The sequence below is a fragment of the Somniosus microcephalus genome, unplaced genomic scaffold (genome assembly GCF_052327205.1).
Source record: "Somniosus microcephalus isolate GS21.2 unplaced genomic scaffold, FLI_Smic_1.0 unresolved_chr9, whole genome shotgun sequence".
NCBI classification, from domain to species: domain Eukaryota; kingdom Metazoa; phylum Chordata; class Chondrichthyes; order Squaliformes; family Somniosidae; genus Somniosus; species Somniosus microcephalus.
The window spans coordinates 1881945-1905107 of NW_028225187.1; the positions used below are offsets into that span (position 1 = coordinate 1881945).

Consider the following 23163-nt stretch of genomic DNA (forward strand, 5'->3'; position numbering starts at 1 on the left):
TGCTCTATCCTCCCATTCCTATACTTACTAGCACGTGGCACTGGGAGTAATCCAGAGATTACAACCTTTGAGGTCCTGCTCTTTAATCTGTTACCTAGCTCCCTAAATTCTTGATGCAGGACCTCATCCCTCTTTTTACCTATGTCGTTGGTACCAATGTGGACCACGACCACTGGCTGTTCACCCTCCCCCTCCAGAATGCCCTGCAGCCGCTCAGTGACATCCTTGACCCTGGCACCAGGGAGGCAACAAACCATCCTGGATTCACGTCTACGGCCACAGAAACGCCTATCTGTTCCCCTTACTATAGAATCCCCTACCACTATTGCTCTCCCACTCTTTTTCCCCCCTTCCTGGGCAGCAGGAGCACCCCCAGTGCCAGGAAGTTGGCTGCTGCTGCCTTCCCCTGGTGAGTCATCCCCCTCAACAGTATCCAAAGCGGTATACTTGTTTGAAAGGGGGATGCCCGCAGGGGTTCCCTGCACTACCTGCCTGCCTTTGTTGCTCCGCCTGATGGTCACCCCATGTGCTGCCCTACCCTGAGGCGTGAACAACTCGCTAAACGTGCTATCCACGAGCCTCTCAGCATCGCGCATGCTCCAAAATTCATCCACCCGCAGCTCGAGCGCCGCAATGCGGTCTGCAAGTAGCTGCAGCTGGATGCGTTTCCCGCACACATGGTCGCCAGGGACACTGGCAGCGTCCCTGATTTCCCACATGGAGCAAGAGGAGCAGAACACGGGTCTGAGCTCTCCTGCCATGACTTACTCCTTTAATTAATTAAAACATTTATTCAATACCCCAGTTACAGGTATACTCTAGGGCGCTTTATTTACCAACTGTCCCCACTACACCAGAGACCCTAGAAATTTAACACCACAGAAGTCAAGCTTGTATTGAAAAGAGAGAAATACTCACCAACGAATCACTTACCTGCTCCCTAGTGACGTCACACATGGATTGCTTTTTACCTCTCTCCTCTGCTGTTGATTTGGTGTGCCTCTGCCTTGGCGCCGGTTTTTAAGCCGGGCTCCTCCTCCGCTGCTGCTCTCCCCCGAACTGGTCGGGCCTCTGCCTTGGCGCCGGTTTTTAAGCCGGGCTCCTCCTCCGCTGCTGCTCTCCCCCGAACTGGTCGGGCCTCTGCCTTGGCGCTGGTTTTTAAGCCGGGCTCCTCCTCCGCTGCTGCTCTCCCCTGAACTGGTCGGGCCTCTGCCTTGGCGCCGGTTTTTAAGCCGGGCTCCTCCTCCGCTGCTGCTCTCCCCCGAACTGGTCGGGCCTCTGCCTTCGCGCCGGTTTTTAAGCCGGGCTCCTCCTCCGCTGCTGCTCTCCCCCGAACTGGTCGGGCCTCTGCCTTGGCGCTGGTTTTTATACCGGGCTCCTCCTCCGCTGCTGCTCTCCCCCGAACTGGTCGGGCCTCTGCCTTCGCGCCAGTTTTTATACCGGGCTCACCTCCTCCGCTGCTGCTCTCCCCCGAACTGGTCGGGCCTCTGCCTTGGCGCCGGTTTTTAAGCCGGGCTCCTCCTCCGCTGCTGCTCTCCCCCGAACTGGTCGGGCCTCTGCCTTGGCGCCGGTTTTTAAGCCGGGCTCCTCCTCCGCTGCTGCTCTCCCCCGAACTGGTCGGGCCTCTGCCTTCACGCCGGTTTTTAAGCCGGGCTCCTCCTCCGCTGCTGCTCTCCCCCGAACTGGTCGGGCCTCTGCCTTGGCGCCGGTTTTTAAGCCGGGCTCCTCCTCCGCTGCTGCTCTCCCCCGAACTGGTTGGGCCTCTGCCTTCGCGCCGGTTTTTAAGCCGGGCTCCTCCTCCGCTGCTGCTCTCCCCCGAACTGGTCGGGCCTCTGCCTTGGCGCCGGTTTTTAAGCCGGGCTCCTCCTCCGCTGCTGCTCTCCCCTGAACTGGTCGGGCCTCTGCCTTGGCGCCGGTTTTTAAGCCGGGCTCCTCCTCCGCTGCTGCTCTCCCCCGAACTGGTCGGGCCTCTGCCTTCGCGCCGGTTTTTAAGCCGGGCTCCTCCTCCGCTGCTGCTCTCCCCCGAACTGGTCGGGCCTCTGCCTTGGCGCCGGTTTTTAAGCCGGGCTCCTCCTCCGCTGCTGCTCTCCCCTGAACTGGTCGGGCCTCTGCCTTCGCGCCGGTTTTTAAGCCGGGCTCCTCCTCTGCTGCTGCTCTCCCCCGAACTGGTCGGGCCTCTGCCTTGGCGCCGGTTTTTAAGCCGGGCTCCTCCTCCGCTGCTGCTCTCCCCCGAACTGGTCGGGCCTCTGCCTTGGCGCCGGTTTTTAAGCCGGGCTCCTCCTCCGCTGCTGCTCTCCCCCGAACTGGTCGGGCCTCTGCCTTGGCGCCGGTTTTTAAGCCGGGCTCCTCCTCCGCTGCTGCTCTCCCCCGAACTGGTCGGGCCTCTGCCTTGGCGCTGGTTTTTAAGCCGGGCTCCTCCTCCGCTGCTGCTCTCCCCCGAACTGGTCGGGCCTCTGCCTTGGCGCCGGTTTTTAAGCCGGGCTCCTCCTCCGCTGCTGCTCTCCCCCGAACTGGTCGGGCCTCTGCCTTGGCGCCGGTTTTTAAGCCGGGCTCCTCCTCCGCTGCTGCTCTCCCCCGAACTGGTCGGGCCTCTGCCTTCGCGCCGGTTTTTAAGCCGGGCTCCTCCTCTGCTGCTGCTCTCCCCCGAACTGGTCGGGCCTCTGCCTTCGCGCCGGTTTTTAAGCCGGGCTCCTCCTCCGCTGCTGCTCTCCCCCGAACTGGTCGGGCCTCTGCCTTGGCGCCGGTTTTTAAGCCGGGCTCCTCCTCCGCTGCTGCTCTCCCCCGAACTGGATTACTCCCGGTGCCACGTGCTAGTGAGAAAATAGGAATAGGTGGATAGAGCAGATGAATGCGTGGCTGAAGAGTTGGTGCAGGAGGGAGGGCTTTAGTTTCCTGGATCACTGGCTCTGTTTCTGGGGAAGGTGGGACCTGTACAAGTCGGACGGGTTGCACCTGAATCGGAACGGGACCAACATCCTTGCAGGGAGGTTTGTTAGTACTGTTGGGAGTTTAAACTAACTTGGCAGGGGGATGGGATACAGAGTGGAGCTACAGTAGAGGGTGATGCACAGCCAAATATAGAGGAAAAAACAAGTCAGCCTGGAAGGCAGAGCAAATATGTAACGGCACAAGGGAGTATGGCAAGGCTGGATGGCATTTATTTTAATGCAAGGAGTCTTGCGAGTAAAGCAGATGAATTCAAGGTGTTGATGAACACATGGGAGTATGATTTTGTTATCACAGAGACATGGTTGAGGGAGGGGCAGGACTGGCAGCTCAGTATTCCAGGGTATAGAATCTTCAGGCAAGACAGAGGGGGGTGTAAAAGAGGAGGGGGTGTTGCAATATTAATCAAGGAGTCAATTACTGCTGTAAGGAGGGATGATATCTTAGCAGGTTCTCAATGATTTATCTCCAGAAGGTTCCTGAACACCAGCGCTAGACTGATTCACCTGTAGATCATTGGTTTACCACACGCTCTGTTTTTAAACGAGGGGGTAACATTTGCAAATCCCCAGTCCTGTGGCACCACTCCCCTATCCAAGGAGGATTCAAAGATTGTGGCCAGAGCCTTCCTTCTCTCAGTAACCCAGGATGCATCCCATCCAGACCATGACACTTCCACTTTGAGCGCTGTCAACTGTTTCACTACATCCTCTTGGTCTATTTATATCCTGTCCAATTTCACTACCACCCTCTCCTTCACTGTAACATTGGCAGCATCCTCTTCTTTAGTGAAGGCAGATGCAAAGTACTCATTCAGTACCTCAGCCATGCCCACTGCATCCACCAGAAGATTGCCCTTTTGCTCCTTAATCATCGCACCTTTCCATTGACTCTCCTTTTAGGCTTTACATGTTTAAGAAAGATTTTAATGTTCCCTATTCTATTCCCACTAATCTTTCCTCAGTTTTTCCGTGCCCCTCTTAGTTTGTTTTTGATTTCTCCTCTGTACTTTCTGTATTCAGCTTGATTCCCTACGGTGCTGCTGTTGTTGTCGTGTGTTTATTATACCAGAGTCTGCGTGTGTCAAACAGCAGAAAACTCCCATCTTACAAGGTCTCAAATTGGGTTATAACTTAATGCCGGCGAATAACATCAACTTAAGTTTGGAGAAATTACTGATCCGGGACTGAATCGCTTTCACATTTCCCCAGTGGGGAAAGGGAAGGACGCTGACTGAGAGTTTGTTAGACACACAGCGGGACACGCGCACACGTGGAGAATTATAATTGTAAAACAGCAGTCAGATCAAACCAGTTATGTATTTGACATTTCCAGATAGTGTAAGACCCCTAAAGATATTGCGTCACCAATCTGCTTAAAGTGACACCACTGTTAATGTTAGTGGAGCAGTGGTGAATGTCCTCGCCTCCGACAGTGCTCATTAGTCAAGTGCTGACACCATGAGCCATGTCCTCGGCTTTATTACAGGAGGAATAGCGAATAACAGCAAGGAAGTGATGTTCAACTGTTAGAACAGACTGGTTAGGCCTCAGCTGGAGTCTGGTTTTCAATTCTGGGCACCACACTTTAGGGAGGATATCAAGGCCTTGGTGACGGTGCCGAAGAGATTTGAGAGAATTGTACTAAGGATCAGGGACTTCAGTTCTGGGGAGAGGCTGGTTTGTTCTCTTTAGAGCAGAGTTGGTTAAACGAAGATTTTATAGAGCTGTTGAAACTCATGATTGGTTTTGATGAGTAAATAAGGAGGAACTGTTTCCATTGGCAGAAGGGGTCAGTAACCAGACGATGCAGATTTAAAGTGAGTGGAAAAAGAGCCACAGGCGAGGTGAGGTAACATTGTGTTACACAGCGAGTTAGTGAGATCTGGAATGCATTGTCCGAAAGGGTGGTGAGGTAACATTGTGTTACACAGCGAGTTAGTGTGATCTGGAATGCATTGTCCGAAAGGGTGGTGAGGTAACATTGTGTTACACAGCGAGTTAGTGTGATCTGGAATGCATTGTCCGAGAGGGTGGTGAGGTAACATTGTGTTACACAGCGAGTTAGTGTGATCTGGAATGCATTGTCCGAAAGGGTGGTGAGGTAACATTGTGTTACACAGCGAGTTAGTGAGATCTGGAATGCATTGTCCGAAAGGGTGGTGAGGTAACATTGTGTTACACAGCGAGTTAGTGTGATCTGGAATGCATTGTCCGAAAGGGTGGTGAGGTAACATTGTGTTACACAGCGAGTTAGTGAGATCTGGAAAGCATTGCCCGAAAGGGTGGTGAGGTAACATTGTGTTACACAGCGAGTTAGTGTGATCTGGAATGCATTGTCCGAAAGGGTGGTGAGGTAACATTGCGTTACACAGCGAGTTAGTGTGATCTGGAATGCATTGCCCGAAAGGGTGGTGAGGTAACATTGTGTTACACAGCGAGTTAGTGAGATCTGGAATGCATTGTCCGAAAGGGTGGTGAGGTAACATTGTGTTACACAGCGAGTTAGTGTGATCTGGAATGCATTGCCCGAAAGGGTGGTGAGGTAACATTGTTACACAGTGAGTTAGTGTGATCTGGAATGCATTGCCCGAAAGGGTGGTGAGGTAACATTGTGTTACACAGCGAGTTAGTGAGATCTGGAATGCATTGCCCGAAAGGGTGGTGAGGTAACATTGTGTTACACAGCGAGTTAGTGTGATCTGGAATGCATTGTCCGAAAGGGTGGTGAGGTAACATTGCGTTACACAGCGAGTTAGTGTGATCTGGAATGCATTGTCCGAAAGGGTGGTGAGGTAACATTGTGTTACACAGCGAGTTAGTGAGATCTGGAATGCATTGTCCGAAAGGGTGGTGAGGTAACATTGTGTTACACAGCGAGTTAGTGAGATCTGGAATGCATTGCCCGAAAGGGTGGTGAGGTAACATTGTGTTACACAGCGAGTTAGTGTGATCTGGAATGCATTGTCCGAAAGGGTGGTGAGGTAACATTGTGTTACACAGCGAGTTAGTGAGATCTGGAATGCATTGCCTGAAAGGGTGGTGAGGTAACATTGTGTTACACAGCGAGTTAGTGAGATCTGGAATGCATTGCCCGAAAGGGTGGAGGAAGCAGATTCTGTGGTAACATTGAAAAGGGAATTGGATAAATACTTGAAGGGAAAACATTTACAGGACTATGGGGAAAGAGAGGGACAGTGGTAATAATGGGATCGCTCTTCCAAAGAGTCAGCACCGGTGTGACGGGCTGAATGACCTCCTGTGCTGTATCATATTATGGGTCTATGATGCAGCCTCGCCTCGTCAATGGAGGTGCCGGATGAGGCGATCTCGGCACCGAGATTTCAATCCACCAGCAAATCCCAAGAAGCAGATATTGAAACAATCCAATCTGCCTCCGGCGCTACAGTAATCGGTTACTATGCACCAGAAGCAGCAGCATCGGTTCAATATTGGCCAACAGTATAGGTGTGGATAGAAAGACAAAAGTTAACCCATTGCTGGAGATTTGCGATCTGCGATCGGGGAGCTAGGACAGGAAGCACATGAGGATCAGTTTTATGGGATGGACAGTGGAGGCCATGACATGGAAAAGGATGCCAGATGAGACTATATCGAATGCTGTGGGAAGGTGAATGATGGACAAGGAAGGGTTACACACCATGGTCACAGTCACAGAGATTGGAGTTTGTGACAGTTCGGGGCAGATTAGATTTACATCGAAACTGCAGCAGAGAAACAGTCCATTCGGCTCTAGTGGTCTATGCTGTGTTTATACTCCATGGGAGCCTCCTCCCACTCTCATTACATCTTGACACCGTATCCACATATACGTTCGAGGGCGTTAGACTCGCGACACCAATATTAAATAACATTCAGAACGCCGGAGAACCCACCCTCCTGGAATGGATTGAGCGAGTTTGTCGCAATCCCCTCACTTCAGAAAGAAATGAGCTCATTCACGTTGGACCTAAAAAGGATCGATCAGAGAATGTTCTAACTGGTTAGAAGTTGGGAACTGTGGATGGGCAGAGAGAACTAGGGGTCCACGTAACCTTAACCGCAGAGCGAGGCCGTTCAGGGGTGATGTTAGAAGTTAGGAACTGTGGATGGGCAGAGAGAACGAGGGGTCCACGTAACCTTAACCGCAGAGCGAGGCCGTTCAGGGGTGATGTTAGAAGTTAGGAACTGTGGATGGGCAGAGAGAACTAGGGGTCCACGTAACCTTAACCGCAGAGCGAGGCCGTTCAGGGGTGATGTTAGGAACTGTGGATGGGCAGAGAGAACGAGGGGTCCACGTAACCTTAACCGCAGAGCTCGGCCGTTCAGGGGTGATGTTAGAAGTTAGGAACTGTGGATGGGCAGAGAGAACGAGGGGTCCACGTAACCTTAACCGCAGAGCGAGGCCGTTCAGGGGTGATGTTAGAAGTTAGGAACTGTGGATGGGCAGAGAGAACGAGGGGTCCACGTAACCTTAACCGCAGAGCGAGGCCGTTCAGGGGTGATGTTAGAAGTTAGGAACTGTGGATGGGCAGAGAGAACGAGGGGTCCACGTAACCTTAACCGCAGAGCGAGGCCGTTCAGGGGTGATGTTAGAAGTTAGGAACTGTGGATGGGCAGAGAGAACGAGGGGTCCACGTAACCTTAACTGCAGAGCGAGGCCGTTCAGGGGTGATGTTAGAAGTTAGGAACTGTGGATGAGCAGAGAGAACGAGGGGTCCACGTAACCTTAACCGCAGAGCGAGGCCGTTCAGGGGTGATGTTACAAAGCATTTCTTCAGACACAGTGTAGTGGAAATCTAGAACACTCGCCCTCAAGAAGCTGTTGAGGTTCGGTCAATTGAAAATGACAAACTGTGATTGATAGATTTGTGTTAGGCAATGGTATTTAGGGATATGGAACCAAGGCGGGGAGATGGAGTTAAGATACAGCTCAGCCATGATCGAATTGAATGGAGGAACAAGCTGGAACGAATGAGCGGCCTACTCCTGTTCCGATGTTCCTGTGCCTCTATTTATAAAGCCAATGCTCCCATATACGTTTCTAAAAGCCTTATCGTCCTGTCCTGCCACTGTCAAAGATTTCTGTATCTATACCCCCAATTTTTACTGTTCCTGCAACCCCTTTAAATTGTACCAGTTGGTTTAAATTGCATCGCCTCATTCTTCCTTCCAAAATGCAGCATTTCACACTTCTCTGCATTAAATTTCACCGGCCATGTGTCTGCCCATTTCACCAGTGTCTCTATTTCCTCCTGAAGTCTTCTGCTGTCCTCCTCACGGTTTACGACTTTTCCGAGATTCGTGTCATCGACAAACTTTTAAACTATGCCCTGTATACCTAAGTCCATGTCACTGAAATAAATCCAAAAGAGCAGTGGTCCTAATCCCGCCCCCTGGGGACACTGTAAACTTCCCTCCAGTGTGAACAATATCGGTTCACAACTACTGTCTGTTTTCTGTCCCTTCACCAATTTAGTATCCACGCTGCCACTGCTCCTTTAATATCATTGGCTCCAATTTTGTTCACCAGTCTATTATGAGGTACTTTATCAAAGGCCTTCTGTAAGTCCAGAAACAGAACATCAACTTCACTACCTTCATCAACCCTCTCCTATTTCATCCATTGGCTCATTCAAGTCAGCCAGGTTTGATTTGCCTTGAAATAAAATCCATTTTGTCTGTCGCTAATAAACCCATGTTCTTCCAAGTGACGGTTAATTGTGTTTCGGAAATAACACCGATGTTAAGCTGAGTCGCCTGTAGTTATTTGGTTCATCGCGCTCTCCTTTTTTGAACAGGGAAGTAACGTTTGCAGCCCTCCCGTCCTCTGGTACCTTTCCCATATCCAAGGATTGGAAGATTGTGGCAGAGTGGGTGACATTTCTACTTTGAGCCCTGTCGACCGTTTTAGTACATCGTCCTAATCGATTTATACCCTGTCCAATTTCTCTACCACCTCCTCCTTTACTGTATGATTGGCAGCATCCTCTCCTTTAGTGAATACGGACACAAAGTGTTAATTTAGTACCTCAGCCATGTCCTCTGCTTCCACAAGATTGCCTTTTTGGTCAGTAATCGGCTCCACCTTTCCTTGGACTATTCTTTCACGCTTTATATGTTTATGAAAGGTGTTGGTGTTCCCTATTATGTTACCACTAATCATTTCTCATACATTCTCCTTGCCCCTCTGTTGCTGTTGTGTGTTTATTACACTAGTGGCAGCGTCAGTGAAACAGCAAAGTACTGAATTTTACAAAGTCTCAAACTGGTACTGAATTAACAATCGCTTTTACATTTCCACAGTGGGGAAAGGAAAGGCTGCTGATTGATAGTTATAATGCACGGGCACACACACAAATGGAGAATTATGATTGTAAAACAGCAGTCAAATCCACCAGTTGTATATTCATGGTGTTTTCTGAGATCCCAGAGGTTGGGTGATTGGGCAGAAGCATAGCAGATGCAATATAACGTGGATAAATGCGAGGTTATCCACTTTGGTGTCAAAAACAGAAAGGCAGACTGTTATCTGAATGGCAATAGATTGGGAGAAGGGGAAGTGCAACGAGACCAGGGTGTCCTTGTGCACCAGTCGTTGAAGGTAAGCATGCAGGTGTAGCAGGCGGTGAAGAAGGCAAATGGTATGTTGGCCTTCATAGCAAAAGGGTTTGAGTACAGGAGCAAGGATGTCCTGCTGCAGTTGTACAGGGCCTTGGTGAGACCACACCTTGAGTACTGTGTGCAGTTTTGGTCGCCTTATCTGAGGAAGGATGTTCTTGCCATGGAAGGAGTTCAGCGAAGATTCACAAGGCTGATCCCTGGGATGGCAGGAATGACGTATGAGGAGAGATTGGGTCGATTGGGCTTATACTCGCTGGAGTTTAGAAGAATGAGCGGGGATCTCATCGAAACTTATAAAATTCTGACAGGTCTGGACAAATTAGATGTAGGTAGAATGTTCCTGATGGTCGGAGAGTCCAGAACCAGGGGTCACAGTCTAAGGATAAGGGGTAAGCCATTTAGGACAGAGATGAGGAAGAATTTCTTCACCCAGAGAGTGGTGAACCTGTGGAATTCTCTACCACAGAAGGCGGTTGAGGCCAAGTCTTTAAATATATTCAAGAAGGAGTTAGATATATTTCTTAGAGCTAAAGGTATCAAGGGATATGGGGAGAAGGCAGGGACCGGGTACTGAATTTGGATGATCAGCCATGATCTCATTGAATGGCGGAGCAGGCTCAAGGGGCCGAATGGCCTACTCCTGCTCCTATCTTCTATGTTTCTATGTAAACAGAGCAAGCTTGGGGTTTGATGTGGTAGAAGGCAAATGAGATGAGAACGGAAATAATCTAGAGTAAGAAAAGGCCCAAAAATTAAACAGTCTGGAACAGAACATCAATTCGTCTTCTCTTATCATGGAGAAATCAAATATTTGACACACTGTGTTTGAAACAAAGCTTATTTATTCACTGAAATAACAACAGAAAATGCTGGAAATACTCAGCAGGCCAGGCAGGATCCGTGGAGAGAGAAACAGAGTTAACGTTTCAGGTCTGGGACCCTTCATCAGAACTGGAAAAAGCTGGAGATGTAACAGATATTACTAAGGTAAGAGGCAGGAAAGTTATCCTGGGTGGATCTGAAACAGGAAGGGTGGAAGTTCAGTTGGAATCCACGTGGAATAAGTTGGAACCGGAGACAGGTGCTGAGGAAAGAGATGTGGCTGTGAAACCGAGTCTTGGAAAATGTTGCAAATGGGGATGGCAAAATCATACAGCATGAAAAATGGGAGTAAGGGTTCAAGTCTGAAATTGTTGAACTCCATGTTGAGTCCAGAAGGCTGTAAAGTGCCAAATCGAAAGATGAGGTGCTGTTCCTCGAGCTTTATTTATTCACTATTTAAACAGAATATTAATCTCCAGCGCAGATACAGGAGTTATTAAGATCAGCAGAAACAAACCATGACTACTAGAATGAACATGGTTCAGTCCTCAATCTGATCACAGTAAATCATGTTCCATTCACTAATCTGGTCTTTTACCCAGCATTCCCCGCGGTGGACCACGTGCCGCACCCAGACGACAAGAGCCCAGCGCGCAGGCGCGGGAGGGGTCGGTATATTGAGCATGCGCAGTGCGTTACTGGAGATGGAGAGGAGCTGAAGCCGGGAGCGCGATGGTGCAGCGGGTAAAAATCGCGACGGAGGGAGTAATGGACCGGTAGGTGGGTGGGGAGGCTTCATAAACAACTCGTGCAGGAGGCAAGCCCCGAATAACAACCTGAAGATCCCTTGTTTGCAGTTGCGGGGATTTCTTCCCCTTACAGGCCCAGGTTAACGGCAGCCATCTTTGTAAAGGAGGACGGAAAGTTTCAGTGCGACGTCACCCTATGCCTGAGATAAAGAGCCTTGTGTCCAATGCGGGGAATAAAGGCCCACAGCCTCCCCTGGCCCCGGGCCCTGAACAAGGGACTGGAGAAACTCGCTGCCCTGCGGATCAGACAATCAGCCGGCGCTAGTCCCGCCCCTTGGGCTCCCCGATTGGTTGGAGGACCCGCCGCCGGCTCGCTCCTCCAGCCCCGCCCGCTGGGTGCCGCAAGCCCCGCCCCTCGGGCTCCCCGATTGGTTGGAGGACCCGCCGCCGGCTCGCTCCTCCAGCCCCGCCCACTGGGTGCTGATAGTCCCGCCCCCTCGGGCTCCCCGATTGGTTGGAGGACCCGCCGCCGGCTCGCTCCTCCAGCCCCGCCCCGCTCGCTCCCTATTGGTCGGAAGCTGCCGTCAATCAGGCCGCGGGCCCGGGTGACGTGTCCCCGAGGAGATCACGTGCACCGTCCAAGTGCCGCCGCTCGGTCCGGGGCCTCGCGGACTCTGAGGTTTTTCTATTTCTCTCGATTCTCTCCCGATCCACCCCGCGCCATTCTCCACCCAATCGGAGCGGAGAAAACTCACTTCGCGTCACCCATCGCGACTCTGGAACCGACACCAAGGCCTTTCCCCGGAATGGCCCCGCGCCGACTCCGTCCGGCAGGATCCGAGTGCGCAGGCGCAGCTCCGAGTGGAGGACGGGGGGTTGGTCTCCTCTGGGCATACGCGGTCATTACCCTTGCTGACTGGGAGGGGTCGCTGTGCCGGACTCGGCCCAAACCGCCGCTCCCTGTGCGCATGCGCGGACTCTCGTCTGTCAAACAACCAACCGCCAGAAGAGGTCGCTGGTGAGACCAGTGAAGAAAGAAAGACTTGCATTTATATAGCGCCTTTCACCACCACCAGACGTCCCAAAGTACTTTACAGCCAATGAAGTACTTTTGCAATGTAGTCACTGTTGTAATGTAGGAAATGCGGCAGTCAATTAGCGCACAGCAAGCTCCCACAAACAGCACTGTGCTAATGACCAGATAACCTATCATTTTTTTATGTTGATTGAGGGAGAAACATTGGCTCGGACACTGGGGATAATTCCCCTGCTCTTTCCCACATTACAACAGTGACTACTTCATTGTAGTACTTCATTGGCTGTAAAGCACTTTAGGATATCTGGTGGCACTATATAAATGCAAGTCTTTCTTTCCTGAAATAATCCCATGGGATCTTTTACATCCACTTGAGAGAGCAAACAGGGCCTCAATTTAACATCTCATCCGAAAGACGGCACCTCCGACAGTGCCGCACTCCCTCAGCACTGCACTGGAGTGTCAGCCTGGATTTTTGTGCTCAAGTCTCTGGAGTGGGACTATGAACCCACAACTTTCTGACTCAGAGGCGAGAGTGCTGCCCACTGAGCCACTGGCTGACACTAAAGAGCAAGCAGTTCTGACGAATGGTCATCGACCTGAAACGTTAACTCTGTTTCTCTCTCTACAGATGCTGCCTGACCTGCTGAGTATTTCCAGCATTTTCTGTTTTTATTAAAGAAACGAGGGAGTGATTGCTGACGGGAAGAATGTTGGGTCGTCCTGCGCATGCGCACCTCCCTGGCGGCTGAGGCGAAACACCGACTCGCCCCCACCTGAGCCGCGCATGCGTACCAGATGTTGCGGCTCCGCATGCACGCCCGATGTTCCAACCGCGGGGTTTTGTGTGCTGAGCATGCGTGTTGCGGACCGATCGGGACGGGCGATTGTAGAGCAGGAGGGAGAGCGCGGGGGCCATGAGCACATGCGCGGGACTCAGAGTCAACAGAGCACTTTCTGCAGAGCCGGGGCCTTGTGCGTATTACAGCCGCCATTACTGCTGATCCTTTCAACCAACCTGTGCAGCAGCTGGGGCCTGAAAATCAGCTTCACTGCCCCTAGGTTCGGAAAGGGGAAAATTAAACAACAGTTTGCCTCTGATCCTTTTCTGATCTCAATTTACAGGGTTATAAAAGTGGAGCAGTTACAGGCGGGAAGCTCAGACCAAACATCGCGTCAAGATCTGACAGAGTCGCTGGATTCATCAGGACCTGAATATCATCGGCCTTTGCACATGGAAGGAGAGAGCAGGGATCGCAACGCAGACAAACCGCACACGTGTTCGGTGTGTGGACGCGGATTCAGCCGATCGCCTGACCTGGTGAGACACGTGCACCGTCACACCGGGGAGAAACCGGGTAAAGGTGGGGACGGCGGGAAGGGCTTCAGTTCCCCGTCTGCATTGGAAGTTCAACGGGGCAGTCACACCAGGGACAGTCTGTTCACCTGCTCCGTGTGTGGAAAGGGATTTGTTTGTTCATCCCACCTGCAAACACACCAGGGAGTTCACACTGAGGAGAGACCATTTCAATGTTCTGACTGTGGGAAGAGCTTTACAAGCGCTCGGTATCTGAAGGGACACCAGGGAGTTCACACTGATGAGAGACCATTTCAATGTTCTGACTGTGGGAAGAGCTTTAAAAGCCCCAAGGTACTAAAGCAACACCAACGTATTCACACTGATGAGAGACCATTTCAATGTTCTGACTGTGGGAAGAGCTTTAAAAGCCCCAAGGTACTAAAGCAACACCAACTTATTCACACTGATGAGAGACCATTTCAATGTTCTGACTGTGGGAAGAGCTTTAAAAGCCTCAAGGTACTAAAGCAACACCAACTTATTCACACTGACGACAGACCTTTTAAATGTTCTGACTGTGGGAAGAGCTTTAAATGCCCCCAGAAGCTGAAGGGACACTGGCTCCTACACACTGGGGAGAGACCGTTCACCTGCTCCGTGTGTGGGAAGGGATTCACTAATTCATCCTACCTGCTGGTACACCAGCGAGTTCACACGGACGAGAGACCCTTTAAATGTTCTGACTGTGGGATGAGCTTTAAAAGCTCCGGGGAGTTGAAGAGACACCAACACCTACACACTGGGGAGAGGCCATTCACCTGCTGCGTGTGTGGGAAGGGATTCATTCGGTCATTCGACCTGCTGGTACATCAGCGAGTTCACACTGGGGAGAGACCATTCACCTGCTCCGTGTGTGGGAAGGGATTCACTCAGTCATCCACCCTGCTGAAACACCAGCGAGTTCACACTGACGAGAGACCCTTTCAATGTCCTGACTGTGGGAAGAGCTTTCAAAGCTCCAGGGAGCTGAAGGGGCACCAGCGAGTTCACACTAACGAGAGACCCTTTAAATGTTTTGAGTGTGGGAAGAGTTTTAAAAGTTCCGATGAGCTCAAGAAACACCAACACCTACACACTGGGGAGAGGCCGTTTACCTGCTCCATGTGTGGGAAGGGATTCACTCAGTCATCCAACCTGCTGGTACATCAGCGAGTTCACACTGGGGAGAGACCATTCACCTGCTCTGTGTGTGGGAAGGGATTCACTCTGTCATCCTGCCTGCTGGTACACCAGCGAGTTCACACTGGGGAGAGGCCGTTCACCTGCTCCGTGTGTGGGAAGGGATTCGCTAATTCATCCAACCTGCTGACACATCAGCGAGTTCACACTGACGAGAGGCCCTTTAAATGTTCTGACTGTGGGAAGAGCTTTAAAAGCTTTGGGCAGCTGAAGGGGCACCAGCGAGTTCACACTGACGAGAGGCCCTTTAAATGTTCTGACTGTGGGAAGAGCTTTAAAAGCTCCGGGGAGTTGAAGAGACACCAGCGACTTCACACTGATCATAGAATCTAACAGCACAGAAGGTGGTGATTCGGCCCATCGTGCCTTTGAAAGAGCTGTCCAATTTAGTCCCACACCCCAGCTTTATCCCCAGAACTCTGCAAACTAGTCCTCTTCAAGGACTCGTCCAATTACTGTTTGAAAGTTCCTGTGGAACCTGATTCCAACATCCTTTCAGATGGTGCGTTCCAGATCTTAACAACCCTCTGTATGAAAACAATTCTCCTCATTTCACCTCTAGTTCTTTTAGTAACTATTTTAAATCTGTGACCTTTGGTTACCGACCCACTTGCCAGAGTGAACAGTTTCTCTCTACTTGCTCGATCAAATCCCCTCATCATTTTGAACATCTCTATTAGGTCTCCTCTTAACCTTCTCTGCTCTAAGGGGAACAATCCCAGCTTCTCCAATCTCTCCACATAACTGAAGTCCCTCATCCCTGGTACCATCCTGGTCAACCTCCTCTGCACCCTCTCCAAGGCCTTGACATCCTTCCTAAAGTGTGGTGCCCAGAACTGTACACAAGACTCCAGCTGAGGCCAAAACCCTGCAGCTGTACAACACCCTGGTTAGACCACACCTGGAGCACTGTGAGCAGTTCTGGGCACCACACCTTAGGAAGGATATATTGGCCTTGGAGGGAGTGCAGCGTAGGTTTACCAGAATGATACCTGGACTTCAAGGGTTAAGTTACGAGGAGGGATTACACAAACTAGGGTTGTAATCCCTGGAATTTAGAAAGTTAAGGGGTGATCTGATCGAAGTTTTCAGGATATTAAGGGGAACAGATAGGGTAGATAGAGAGAAACTATTTCCGCTGGTTGGGGATTCTAGGACTGGGGGCATAGTCTAAAAATTAGAGCCAGACCTTTCAGGAGTGAAATTAGGAAACACTTCTACACACACAGGGTGGTAGAGGTTTGGAACTCTCTTCCGCAAACAGCAATTGATGCTCGATCAATTGTTAATTTTCAATCTGAGATTGATAGGTTTTTGTTAACCAAAGGTATTAAGGGATATGGGCCAAAGGCGGGTGTATGGAGTTAGGTCACAGATCAACCATGATCTCATTGAATGGCGGAACAGGCTCGAGGGGCTGAATGGCCTCCTCCTGTCCTATGTTCCTAACTAGTGATTTGTAAAGGTTTAGTGTAACTTCCTTGTTTTTGTATTCAATGGCACTATTTACCAAGCCAAGTATCCCATACGCTTTCTGAACCGCCTCACCAACTTGCTGTGGCACTTTCAAAGACTTGTGAATATGGACCCCCAGGTCCCTCTGCTCTTGCACCCCCTCAAAATAGTCCCATTTAGATTATACGGCCTCTCCCTGTTGTTTCTCCCAAAGTGCATCACTTCACACTTATCCTCATTTAATTTCATCTGCCTTGTGTCTGCTCATTTCACAGTCTGTCTCTGTCCTTCTGAAGTCTGCTACTACTACACTCACAAAACTTGGCAACATAGTAAATAGTATCATCCGTAAACTTTGAAATTGTTCACCTATACCCAAGTCCAGGTCAGTTATATATAACAAGAAAAGCAATGGTCCTAATCCCGACCCCTGGGGGAGCCCACTGCATATCTCCCTCCAGTCAGAAAAACATCCCTCAGCACTGCTCACTGCCTCCTCTCCCTTAGCCAATTATATACCCAAATTACCATCAGCCCTTTCATTCCCTCTGCTTCTATTTTCAGAGTAAGTCTCTTCTGTGGTATTTTATCAAATGCCTTTTGAAAGTCCATATATCCAACATCTGATGCACTACCTTCATCAACCCTCTGTCACTTCATCAGAGAACTCAATCAGGTTAATGAGACACGATTTACCTTTAACAAATCCATATTGGCTGCCCCTTATTAACCCATGCTTGTCCAAGTGAGAATTAATTTTGTCCTTGACAATGGCCTCTAGTCGTTCACCCACCACTGTAGGGGTCGCAAAATCGCCTCAGCCCCCGAAGATTGGGAAATATTAATCCACATTGTGGACGAAGACTTGTGTGATTTAAATTGTCTCTGGGTTGGACAATGTTTTAAAACAGACCCAGAACCGGAAAAGGCTGCGTTAAAAAGCTCGTAAGCTCGGCAGCACTTGGACACTGGAATCAAAGAACTTTGTGAAAATCGCACACTTTAAGATTGTACATTTTATTAAAAGATGTACTCTTGAGTTTTGGACTGTTTAAATTGCCCAGGGCATAAAAATGGCTGAACAGACCTCATGGAAACAGAATTTTAAAAGGCAGCAGAAAAGGACAGACAGGCTGTTAGCATATGAAAAGCTCAGCGCTGCCCTGTAGTAAGTTTGAATGGAGCCCGAGCTGTCAGTCACCCTGTGATATTGGGCGGGTCCGGTAACCTACAAGCTGCTTGTTTACACTGGGGAGTAGCCCGTTTGAATCAGCCAATCATCGGACAGCAAGCACAATGGGTTGTTTACACACATCCATTCACTGAAATTGACTCTACTACGTGATGTCTCCATGTATGAATGGAGGAAGTTAAAAGCCCTTCTCTTGTGTATTCGGACTTTTCGACGTGAAATTGCGCACGGACCTTTTCGGCGCGAAAACAGCAGGGACTCTCAGGGTATAAAGATTAAGCCCAGGAAGTCCTCTGCCCCCTTTTTTGTCTCTTACTCTTTGGACTGCAGGTGAGCAAGGTTTTGACGCACTAGCAAGACAATCTAGTGAGAAGTAAAGGGGTGGTAATTTAAGGCAAATGTTGCTAAGATTGTAAGGTTAACATTGTAGCCATTTATCCCTCGTTTTTGCCGTCTGCCTTCCCCTGTTAAGCAATTTTACCGTGATTACTTTGATCGTGTGGTGTAGTTTCTTTAGTTTTAATAAAATTTCACTTTCTTGCATCCAGACCATTTGTCCGTTTTTAATATATCATTAATTATAAGTTCCTCAAGTCAGAACTGGAGGGGGGGGGGGTTAGCGATTCAAAACCGCTGATTGGAATTGGTCACAGTGCAGTGGCAAAGGCTGCCTGACCAGGTCAATTACCGTAAACCAGGTAAAGGATGCCCACCTACACCACTGACATTAGACTGATTGGCCTGTAGTTACCAGGTTTATCCCTCTTCCCTTTTTCAAACAGGGTGTAACATTTGCAATCCTCCAGTCCTCTGGCACCACTCCCATATATCTGAGGGAGATTGAAAGATTGTGGTCGGAGCTTCTGCTATCTCCACCCTAGCTTCCCTCTGCAATCTAGGATGCAACCACCTGGACTGGGTGACTTGTTAACTTTGAGTGATGACAACCTATTTAGCACCTCCTTTCTATCCATTTTTATCCCATTTCTCTACTCCCCCCTCCTCTACTGCGACATTAACTTCATCCTCTTCTTTTGTGAAGACAGATGCTAAGTACTCATTCAGTACCTCAGCCACGCCCTCTGCCTCCGTATGATGAGCTCCTATTTGGTCCCTAATCGGCCCCACCATTCCTTTAACTATCCTTTTACTTTTCATATGTTTATAAAAGATTTTTGGGTTCCCTTTTACATTACCCACTAATCTTTTCTTGTCTTCTCTCCCTTGTGTCAGCTGTGGCTCAGTGGGTAGCACACTTTCTCTTCTGAGTCAGAAGGTTGTGGGTTCTAGTCCCACTCCAGGGACTTGAGTACATAAAGCTAGGCTGACACTCCAGTGCAGTGCTGAGGGAGTGCTGCACTGTTTCTGATGAGACTTTAAACTGAGGCCCCGTCTGCTCTCTCAGGTGGTTGTAAAAGATCCCATGGCACTCTTTTGAAGAAGAGTAGGGGAGTTATCCCTGGTGTCCTGGCCAATATTTATCCCTCAACCAACATAACAAAAACAGATTACCTGGTTATTATCACATTGCTGTTTGTGGGAGCTTGCTGAGCACAAATTGGCTGCCGTGTTTCCCACATTACAACAATGACTCCACTTCAAAAGTACTTCATTGGCTGTAAAGAGCTTTGAGATGTCTGGTGGTCATGAAAGGCGCTATATAAATGCAGGTCTTTCATATATCTTTTTTCAATTTCCCCCCACTCTCTGTATTCTCCTGGTTTTTGACTGTAGTCTGTACCTGACAGTTGTCGTAAATCTTTTTCTGTTTTATTCTAACGTCTACATCCTTTGTCATCCAGGGAGCTTGAGCTTTGGACGCCCCATCGTTCCTCCTTATGGGAATATGCTTGGTTTGTACCTGGTGTCAAATTTTGTTTTATAACGCTCCCATGAAGCATGTTGGGACATTTTACTACATTAAATACGTTCTATAAATACAAATCGTTGTTATTGTCTGAAACTAACAAATTCCACAGAGGAAAAATAACAGTATTTTTACTCCCAAATATTAAATATTTTGTTCCACGAGATTTAACTGCTTTTATTGTTGAATTTAAAAAGTCTATTAAAACCTGAGTCAGTGTGTTGTGAGACAAAGAGCCTTGTGTCCAATGCGGGGAATAAAGGCCCACAGCCTCCCCGGGCCCCGGGCCCTGAACAAGGGACTGGAGAAACTCGCTGCCCTGCAGATCAGACAATCAGCCGGCGCTAGTCCCGCCCCTCGGGCTCCCCGATTGGTTGGAGGACCCGCCGCCCGCTCGCTCCTCCAGCCCCGCCCAGTGGGTGCCGCTAGTCCCGCCCCTCGTGTTCCCCGATTGGCTGGTTGACCTGCCGCCGGCTCCCTATTGGTCGGAAGCTCCCGTCAAACACCCGGGCAGTGTGAGCTGAGCATGCGCGGACCTTGGCAGCTGCCGCTGACACATCAGGTGAGAGAGCTCAGGGAGCGGGTTAATGAACCCCAGGGGAGGCTGTGAGATTCTCAGCAGCTCAGCTCTGCTCGGTGCTGTGTGAACGGGCTGCTCCACACCCCGGCTGCTCACGGGGAATGCCAGTGCGGAGGGCCCAGTGCAGAAGGCCCAGGGTGGAAGACCCAGAGGAGAGTGTCCTAGGCGGGAGTCCCAGCACGGAGGACCCGAGATGTGAGGCCCAGCACGGAGGACCCCAGGCGGGAGGCCCAGCACGGAGGGCCCCAGGCGTTAGGCCCAGCACGGAGGGCCCCAGGCGGGAGGCCCAGCACGGAGGACCCCAGGTGGGAGGCCCAGCACGGAGGACCCCAGGCGGGAGGCCCAGCACGGAGGACCCCAGGCGGGAGGCCCAGCACGGAGGACCCCAGGCGGGAGGCCCAGCACGGAGGACCCCAGGCGGGAGGCCCAGCACAGAGGATCCCAGGCGGGTGGCCCAGCACGGAGGACCCAGAAGAGAGTGTCCTAGGCGGGAGGCCCAGCACGGAGCACCCCAGGCGGGAGGCCCAGCATGGAGGACCCCAGGCGCGTGGCCCAGCATGGAGACCCCAAGTGGGAGGCCCAGCACGGAGGACCCCAGGCGGTTGGCCCAGCATGGAGGACCCCAGGCGGGAGGCCCAGCATGGAGGACCCCAGGTGGGAGGCCCAGCATGGAGGACCCCAGGCGGGAGGCCCAGCATTGAGGACCCCAGGCGGGGGGCCAAGCACGGAGGACCCAGAGGAGAGTGTCCTAGGCGGGAGGCCCAGCACGGAGGACCCCAGGTGGGGGGCCCACGGTGGAGGACCCCAGCCGGGGGGCCCAGGGTGGAGCGGCTGGTCAACAGAAGTGGAGTCGGGAGATGCTGTGGGTGAGCATGCTGCACGGTTTCTAAAGTTGAAGAACGGTCTCCGGCCCGAATGAGTTCCAGCGGCCCCGCCTGTGCTTCGTCTGGTGGCAGCTGTGAGGCTTTGTTTCGGCGATGGGATCGGGTTTGTGCGCTGCCATTTTGGTGGGGGAAAGACAGACTGTTCCTATCTATAGTCTGGTGCTTGAACAGCCATAAGATGGGAAAAGAGAACGGGATACAAGTGAAAAAGGATAAAAGGAAAATAAAAGACAAAACAAGGTATATCAGCAAGGAATAACCAATGTCTTGATGGCTGGGTCCTGTGAGTGATTACAGCAAGAAGAAGGAAATTTGAGTGCTCGTTTTCCTCTTTTACGGGATTTGAGAAAGTGGTCGGCTTCTTTTCTGTGGAAAGGTTGAAGACTGTGGATAAGGATTATGACATTATATGGTTGGATAACATCAAGTGATGAGGAGGAGTTATTAGAGTGCCAATAGGACTGGCGTTGAACTGGTATTACTTGTTTTTTGAAGAAGTTTCGGGTTCTGTTTAAAAGTAGTTTACTTGAAGTCTTAAGTGATTTTTTGATATGGTTGTAGGACTTTGTATATTGTGGTGTTATTTAGTGTTAAATCCTTCCTTAATCGAACGAACGAATGTTCTAGTGAACACACGCATGCGGATACAAATATATGCACACACGCACGCATACACAATGGAACTTACGTTCGACCGAATGAAGGGGCCCTCTTTCCTCAGGACGGGAGTCACTCGGTGAGTGTGAGGCCTGCCGGATGGATGAACGAACGCACGCATGCACACAGGTAGGCAAATGATACGCACACATACACAATGGAACTTACGTTCGACCGAATGAAGGGCCCTCGCTCCCCAGGATGGGGGTCACTCGGTGAGTGTGAGGCCTGCTGGACGGATGAACGAACGCACGCATGCACACAGGTCGACAAATGATACGCACGCATACACAATGGAACTTATGTTCGACCGAATGAAGGGCCTGCTCCCCAGGATGAAGGCCCGCTTGGTGAGCGTGAAGCCTGCCGGACGGATGAACGAATGCACGCATGCACGCAGATAGAAATGACACACATGTACGCAGTCATGCACAATGGAACTTACGCTTGAGTGAACGAATGGAGGAATGGAGGAATGAATGATTGAACGATGCCAGTTGGACTGGTGTGTACGGATTCTTGGTTTATTAAACAGTTGCAGTTTGTACTGTAAATATTATTGATTTACCTGTAAAATTTATTGTTGTATTTATATTGTTGACCATAATTGGTCAATGAATGTAATGGATTTACTATGTAACTGATGAGTTGTATAAGTACTGTTGTACTTGAATGTTAAAATTTTTAAAAGGACAACAGTTTATACCAAGCAAAAATGACGAGTTACTAGATTGCCAGTAGGACTGGTATGTATTTTTTACTACGGGTACCTGTATTGTTGACATTGTTTTTGTCTGGAAAAATGTATTATTGTATTTGTACTGTTAATCTTAAAGCTGTTTTTTAAGGCTTAGCCTTATTGTGGTCAATGAATGTAATGGATTTATCATGTAATTGATCAGTTGTAACAAGTACTACCAGATTTAAATAAAAGAGAAAAAATGAACCCCGGGATCCCTGATAGCCAGCCAGGAATCTTGTGCTGCTGCTGTGCCAGAAGAGAGGAGAGGAGAGGACAGGACAGGTGAGGTCTCTCTCTCTGTGTCCAGGAGGAGAGACCACATCTGTTGCTGCTGCAGCTACTGTTGGGGTGCCAGAGGAGAGGAGAGGAGAGACCAGGAGACCAGACCAGAGCTAACAACAAAGGGAAGCCATTCCATCACTGTTTCCCCAACTGGTCTCCATTACAGGAGAGGGAGAGATGAGAAAAACGAACATCCTACATCTGTTCAGAAGGAGGGAGAACTGTTGAAAAACTTCTACAGGTGGGTGTTTCATGGTGCACTCTCATAAAGACTTTGTATTTAAGTGGGGGGGAGGAAAGAAGAAGGAGAAGAAAACATCTAGGGGTGTGTGTGAGTGTGTGGCTCTTGTAAAAACTAGGGCACACACACCACTAGCAAAAACCCCTCCCTATTGCTTGACCTGGGACAGCTGGAGCTGCCCAGGCGAAGTCATCATTTAATTATCACATCATTACGACCTGGTGGTGGACTGAGCCTGGGCATCTCCAGCTTTATTTTCCCAGGTGAAGACATCTACTCCCCCCACAAGACCATCAATAGAGACTTATTTTTTGGAGAGTGCACCCCTGCGAGCACCCACCCACCATCTTCAGTGGAGGCCCAGCCCCTGCGGCCTCCCTCCTTCCCACCCCCCTTTCTCTCTCTTTTTGTCTCTCTCTAAAGAGGCACCTCATATCCATCAATTGTCCATTGAGCACAAGATTCCTGGCTGGCTATCAGGGATCCCGGGGTTCATTTTTTCTCTTTTATTTAAATCTGGTAGTACTTGTTACAACTCATCAATTACA

At 50.2% G+C, this 23163-nt stretch overlaps 1 protein-coding gene across 2 annotated transcripts in view; it reads left to right on the forward strand.

The window, feature by feature from the left end:
- The window catches only part of LOC147084211 (uncharacterized), a 72909-nt gene that overhangs the window by 28851 nt on the left and 20895 nt on the right, over positions 1-23163 (forward strand). Inside the window, exon 4 of one of the 2 annotated variants that reach the window (XM_085979484.1) lies at positions 13302-15516. The exons of the other annotated variant lie outside the window; for it this stretch is intronic. Coding sequence (XP_085835610.1) covers positions 13411-15048 — 1638 coding nt within the window. The 5' untranslated portion in view covers positions 13302-13410 and the 3' untranslated portion in view covers positions 15049-15516. Of the gene's footprint in view, positions 1-13301; positions 15517-23163 lie in introns of those variants that run through there. 2 annotated transcript variants of the gene reach the window in all.